Source organism: Corylus avellana, chromosome ca1 (assembly GCF_901000735.1).
Source record: "Corylus avellana chromosome ca1, CavTom2PMs-1.0".
Lineage (NCBI taxonomy): Eukaryota > Viridiplantae > Streptophyta > Magnoliopsida > Fagales > Betulaceae > Corylus > Corylus avellana.
The window spans coordinates 39,008,625-39,015,969 of NC_081541.1; the positions used below are offsets into that span (position 1 = coordinate 39,008,625).

Sequence of the window (7,345 nt, forward strand, 5' to 3'; positions counted from 1 at the left end):
ATAAGTTTTTTACTTTGTTGAATTTTGCGACATTTACAAAACACAGCAACAATAATAGTAAGAAACAAGGAAGTAAAACACAGAAACGTAATCTGGTCCTCCTAAATTTGTTAATCCTTTTTGGAAAAAATTTGATCTTTAGCTGTAAATTCGTTATTTTCTCCTTTTTGTTACTATCATGGTATGTTAGTAATTGGTCTTATGCATGATGAATGAATTTCTTTCTTTTGTATGGTTTTTGCAATACATCTCGAGGTTCCTTTAGCATTTCATGACTGTTTTATGGTAGAAATTAACAATTTTTTGAATTTAATGAATTCATCTATAATTTTGTTCTTTATTATTATTATTATTATTATTATTATTATTTCTGTTTTTTTCTAAGATGTTTTTTGTAAAAAAAAACACAAAGTAAATTATAATGAAAAAGCCGTGCATAGCAGAGGTTATAGGCCAGTGGAAATAATAATACTCATTTTAATATATTCTGTCCATTATTATTCACGAGATGGTAAAGAAGCAAATCAAAATATCTACTTGATTTTGAATAGAAAGAAGAAAGAAAGAAACAAATATATCTTCCTCATTTGGCGCAACACAGAATTTTGAAGTCTTTCGTAGCAACGACTTGAGCAAGTAACTGAGAATTTGAATAAAACCAACTTTCTTGATGTTGGTATACAAATTACAAAGAAAGGGTCTTCAAATTGGCAACATCAAGGGGAAAAATTACAAAAGAAAAAGACATAAATTGATAATTTTGCAAATCAATCCACGTTTGAGGTCAAGAATTAGAAAACGAGTAATCAAAGTAATTGTAAGTAAGGAGAACCACAAAACCTGAATTTAGAAGGGACCACCAAGCAACAAGTTTCAAACTAGAAATTAATAATGGAAGATGAAAAGCAAATAATTGAGTCTTTTTATTCGTTTTATTTATAATATTAGAATATTAGTTTTTTTAGGTTATTAGTATTTCTTTTTATATTTTATTTAGATTTTACGAGTTATTGTTATTTTATAATTCAATATAAAATCTCCTAATAATCTCAAGAGATAAAAGAAAAGAAATGAAAGAAACATTAAATTAAAGCGGTTTGGTCATTGATAAATTTATAATACAAAAACTCTATTTATAAAGCTTAAAAAATCCAAGACATGCATTGACATCAATGACTATTCATATAAGGCAAGTAAGATAATTAAAAGTCTGGAGAGAGAACCTTCTTTCTCTCTTCCTCCAAGCAAGATCAAGAAAGACAACACAGAGGAGGGACGATCTAAATCCCTCTCCCCCTTTCTCTAGTAACAGTGAACAGTGCACAGTATCTTCTATGTGATTTTCATGTTTAGGGAGTTTGCTTTAAATCTTAGTTTGTAGATCTAAATCCAACTAGATCTAATTTTTTCAATCTTATATCTCACATGGTATACCCCTTTTTCCCTCTCTCTCTCTCTCTCTCTGTGATTAGAAAAAATAAAATAATAATAATAAAATATATATATATATATATATATATCCAACATGGTATACAAAAGTCTTCAAATTGGCAACATTATGGTCCACTCAGAAATTTCAGAGCAAAAATTCAAGACATATATCGACATCAAAGACTACTCATTAAGGAGAACCACAAAACCATACATAAGTAATAGATGGGACCACCGAGAAGTTTCACAGTAGAAATGATGAAGATCAAAAATAAATAATTTAGTCTTTCAGCATTATTTAGAATATTAATTTTATTTAAGTTATTATTAGTAATTAATTTTATATTTATATTAAATTTTAAGAGTTAGTGTTACTTTATAATTTAATAATGGGTTTAACCCAAAATTAGTCAAATTAAGATTAAAATTTGGTCAGTATTTAATTAAGTGTTATTTTGTATTTCAATAAAAAATGAATTCAAATTAATGAATAAACTTATTTTGTTCTTTAAAATTGTGATTATGTTCTTTTGTGGGATGAAAATAATGACAAGGGAGTAGATGGGACAAGCATTGCTGTGATGGACTACCAACGAAGCTTCAGAGTGGAAAGCTTAAGAAGTTTTTTTTTTTTTTTCTTTAAAAAATTCTTTCATCTTCATTTCATAATAAGAGGTTCATGGTATAAAACTTTTACAGTGAAATATAGTAAACTCAAACCGACAAACAATTGGACAGCTTTATCTGCTAACATTCTTTATCTGCTAACATTGATAACATCAAGTGCTCAAGGGATTCGTTTGGCTATGTAATTTCTTAAGTAATTTTTGAAAATAAACTTTGCGAACACTATTATTGTATTTGAATAATTAAATTAATTAGCATGATGATCATCAAACAGTAAAAAGTAAAAAGATTCCCGCCAAACAATATAAAATAACAAAATTGTCATCCTAAATATAACTAAATAGTCCTCTCCCTTTCATCTGCAATTACTGGTTCCACTCTATTTCTGCGTTTTTCACACTCTCTATATATAGTCTTTACATCTTCTCAAAACATTTCTGCAGTTCTACCTTTCACTTTAGAGCGTTCCTTAACTCATCATTTCTTCACTCTACCCTTCAACCCCTTCCATCAACAGTGCAGTGTTTCACATTCGAGCATTCCTTCACTCACCATCAGGAAATGGCGGAACCACTTCTCTCCTTTGTTGCTAAGCGAATCATTGAGGCTTTGTGCTCACCGGCTGTCAAACAGATCGGATTGCTCTGGGATGTCGAAGATGAGCTTCAAAACCTGACCAACACCGTTTCAACAATCAAAGCTGTGCTTCTGGATGCGGAGGACAAACAGGCTGCAGGAAACTGTGCGGTTAAACTTTGGCTCGAAAGGTTAGAAGATGTCATTTATGATGCAGATGACTTGCTGGATGCTGTTTCAACTGAAGCTAGACGAAGAGAAATAATGACCCGTAATAAGAAGGCCAAAAAGGTACGCATTTTATTTTCCAAACCAAACCCGCTTGCCTTTCGTCGTAAAATGGTCCGTGAGATTAAAGCTATCAAAAAGAAGTTAGATGCCATCAACGCCGATTGGAAGAATTCCCACTTGGAGGTACGCCGGGTTGAGCCACGAGTTGTGAACAGGGAGAGGAATAACACTTATTCTTTTGTACCTGTGGAAACAGTTATTGGTCGAGAGGATGATAAGAAGGCTGTTATAGACTTTCTGCTGGACTCCAACGTTGAAGACAATGTTTCCATCCTTCCAATTGTTGGCATTGGTGGATTAGGAAAGACTGCACTCACTCGATTCGTATCCAATGATCACCAAATCCAAGAACATTTTGAGCTCAAAATGTGGGTGTGTGTCTCTGATATCTTCGACGTTAAAAATATTGTTGCAAAAGTCTTAGAATCTGCAACCAAGGAGAAACCAGCAGACGCTGAAATGGATACATTGGTGAGTAAACTTAGAGAAAAAATCGAAGGAAAGAAATACTTCCTAGTGTTGGATGATGTGTGGAATGGTGATCATGGAAAATGGTGTCGCTTGAAAGAAGTGCTGATGGGTGGTGCAAGAGGTACTAGAATAGTAGTGACTACCCGCAATGAAGTCGTTGCAAAGACCATCCGCCAGGAAAGCGTTGCAAGCATTATTGGGACAGTTGAATCATATCCCTTAAAAGGTTTAGATGAAGACGCATCATGGTCTTTATTTAAGCAGAAGGCCTTTGAGAGAGGACAAGAGCCGGAGAATCCATGCATGGTCGCACTTGGAAAGGAGATTGTAAAAAAGTGTTTAGGTGTCCCTTTGGCCATAACGACAATCGGAAGTTTACTAAGCTCAACAAATTCAGAAGCAGAATGGAAGGATTTTAAGAATAATGAGCTCTCAAAAATATCTCAGAATGCAACTGAACTTTTACCAACTTTGAAGCTGAGTTATGATAATCTTCCTTCACATTTGAAGCATTGCTTTGTTTATTGTAGTTTGTTTCCAAAGGATTATCTGTTTTATACACCAGAACTGATTCAAATGTGGATAACACAAGGGTTTGTCAAGTCTTATGATGATCAAAGCCTATGTTTGGAAGACGTTGGTAGGAAGTATTTTAAGGATTTACTATGGAGATCATTCTTTCAAGAAGCTCGAACGGATGAGTTTGGTGACATAATTGATTGCAAAATGCATGACCTCATGCATGATCTTGCCATATCAGTGGCAGGATCGTTGATAGCCACATTAGGTGATAAGGAGACAAAATCCGATAAGAAAACGCGTCATCTATCATTACGTAATTACGATAAACCTATTTCTATGTTGTGTGAATTAAGTAGGATTAGGACATTTCTGGTTCGCTGTGACCGTAAGTTGGATAAGAATGATTTTGATGCAATTATTTCAAGTTTCAAGTTCTTGCGCATGTTGGATATGTGGTCTATAGATCTTGATTATTTGCCAAGCTCTATCGGGAAGCTGAAACATTTAAGGCGTCTTGATCTTTCTCACAATAAGAATATCAAGAAGTTACCAGATTCTATAACTAGGTTGCAGAATTTGCAAGAATTATTACTCCGGGAGTGTGACTCACTTAAAGAATTGCCGAGAGACATTAAAAAATTGGTCAATCTCAGGCATCTTGATATATATGGATGTGTTGGTTTGACTTATATGCCACGTGGATTGGGGCAACTGAATAATCTTGAGACGTTAACAGATTTTTATGTCCACTCGGGTTCTCACTTCAAGCATTGCGGTGATTTACGAGAACTGAACGGACTCAATAAGCTGAGAGGAAGTTTAGAGATTATAAATCGTCGACATGGGAAAGATGTTGCATTAGAATATGAGGCTGTAAATCTAAAGGAGAATCAAAATCTTCATGAATTGGTTTTCGATTGTTGTGTTACTGAAGGAGATGTCAATGATTGGGATGTTGTCGATGATAAAATGCCATTTGAAGGCTTCCAACCGCCCCCAAATCTGAAACAGCTATCCTTATGGGGCTGTCCGGGTTCAAGTCTTCCGAGTTGGGTTTTTTCATTGACAAATCTTGTGAAGTTGGAGCTACGTCATTGTCGTACATTAAAGTCTCTCCCCCTTCAACATCTCACTTCCGTTCAAGACTTGATTCTTAAGCGTTGTGTTGAACTTGAGCTAGCCAATGATGAGGATAGGATGCAATGGCAAGGCCCTACGAACCTCCTCTCTCTTGACTTAACTGGACTTCCAAAATTGGTTTCTCTCCCCTCAGCACTTCAACATGCTACCACGCTACAAAAGCTCTCGATTTGGAATTGTCAAAGCTTGACGGCTATACCAGAGTGGATCCACAACTTCAAATCACTTCAAGACTTTTCAATTGGTAAATGCTCCAGTTTGGCATCACTGCCCGAAGGAATGGGTAGGCTAACGTCTTTGAAGAGACTAGCAATTTGGGATTGTCCCATCTTATTGCGAAGATGGGAGAGAGACACTGGTGAGGATTGGGCAAAGATTGCTCACATTCCAAAGTTAAGAGTTACACTAGCAAGAAGAAGATTCAAGCACCGATGCATCTTTGACCATTCAGGTATATTACTGATCATTTTATTTGAATCCTTCATATAAATTGAAGTACGCACCTTCTTCCCCTTCATTTTCTTCATTTTTCTCTCCTACGGCACCTTCTTTGATTTTTTGTTTGGATGTATTTATTTTAACTAAGTTCAATTTTTTGATTTAGTTACTATTTTCACCTGGTTATTGCAATTTGATGACTTACTTAATTGTTTATGTATATGGGTAGCTTTTCTTGGTACTGATACTAAGTTAATGGGGCATGCATCTAGTCACTATTAACTAGTTAAAATAAATACATCCAAACAATCTTTTCCACTTGCACTCGGTAATCTTTAATCCTAAAGAGAGTTAAGTTGAAAAAGGTAGGTTTCATTCATTTATGGGCTTGATATTGTCAAATTAGAAGTTTCTTATTTATTATGGATCAAAGTTTCTGATTTTCTGAACGTTTCTGAATCAAGTATCAAAAATCTTGTTCCTGCTTTGAAATATTATAAAAGTCCAATCTTGTTTCTGAATCAAGTATATTGGTTAAAAATGAGGATACTAAAGGCATAGCATTTGAATTTTACTTTTCAAAAATTTTAGAATATGAGTTATCTTTTATTCACTGAAAGGGAAAAGGGAAAGGGGAAAGTGTACAATGTAATTTTCACTCGTTTACGGGATATAGTCGTCTTTTGATTGGATTGGGTCAGCATTCCTATTGCCTTGTTCATTTTGTGATTGATGTGCCGGTGAGAAGACTGAAGGATATGATTAAAAGAAAAAATTAGCGGGCATGGTATGATAATCTATTGACTTGAATAAAATGTCTCCTGCCATCTATTATGTTTTTGTCATAATTTGCAGGGATCTCATGAATGAAGGGAAGAACATGCAGTGAAGGTCTAGGAGAAGGAATGTAGAAAATTGTTTCCATGGAAGATGCTGCATATCTACCGTGAGTATTCTTTCCCCTGTTTATGTCATACAAGAAGGAAATAGAAAATCAGCACTTGTATCTGCGATTGTGGGCTTTCTCTTAACCTTATTCATGGATGTATAACTTGCTGGCAATCTTTTGTTTTTGGAGAGCCTGATCATTGTATGAGTGTATGCTTGCTATAACTCTTTTGACTGTTTACGTTCATCTCTGCATGATTAAATTTGTTTATTAAATTTGTTCTGTGCTGGTCTTAAACATTTTGTAATTGTTTAATTGTCTCTGCTTATGGCTTTTATTAAGTTATCTATACCTGTTTATGTTCTTCTCTTTCCAGATTGTTTATAGTTTTTAGTATCTTGACTGAGTTTCATTAGTTTTCTTTGTTCAACCAGTTGAAATATGTGAAATGATTGGGATGATTGGCACGGCACGTATACTCATGCCGAAAGCAATGGTGTTGAAGTCAAGGATCCTGTTAATTTAGTATTTTAAATCTTTTGTTAATTGTGTCTGTTTTGTGATTAGTTTTGTGACTCTTGAAAACGAAAGATTGTGATCAGTATTGAAGGCCATCACAGCATGTTGAAGTCTTATATATGGATCCTGTAAATTGGTAGCTGAACGCATTTAATTTTTCTCTTTTTGCTTCTGTAGCCATCTTTTCTTCAAAGATGTTTGCAATCCACAGTTCATTTTCTATGCGTACTCAGATGCTAATATTTTTCTTTTATCTGATTGTTGTGGGTTATTAAGCTTCTTTTATTTTGAATTAAAGAATCTCCAAATAGTTTTCGATTTCTCAGTTAGCATACCATACCAAGAATTACATAAAATGCCTTCCTACAAAACGATCTCAAAGCTCTTCCAACCCTTGCTTTCTTAAATTCAGTTAGAGCTCACTCGTGTTAGAATATATTA

The 7,345-nt window shown here is 34.4% G+C and overlaps 1 protein-coding gene across 1 annotated transcript; it reads left to right on the forward strand.

Annotated features, from left to right (window-relative positions):
* The first annotated feature begins 2,417 nt into the window (after positions 1 to 2,417).
* Positions 2,418 to 7,155, forward strand: LOC132165968 (putative disease resistance protein RGA1). The gene is made up of 3 exons (XM_059576690.1): positions 2,418 to 5,509; positions 6,352 to 6,442; positions 6,820 to 7,155. Exons 1-2 carry the CDS (start codon positions 2,620 to 2,622, stop codon positions 6,360 to 6,362), a joined length of 2,901 nt encoding a protein of 966 aa, XP_059432673.1. The 5' UTR covers positions 2,418 to 2,619; the 3' UTR covers positions 6,363 to 6,442; positions 6,820 to 7,155.
* Positions 7,156 to 7,345: the final 190 nt, after the last annotated feature.

Excerpts from the sequence above, each read along its gene's own strand:
- LOC132165968 (XM_059576690.1), top strand. The coding sequence starts at position 2,620 with ATGGCGGAACCACTTCTCTCCTTTGTTGCTAAGCGAATCATTGAGGCT.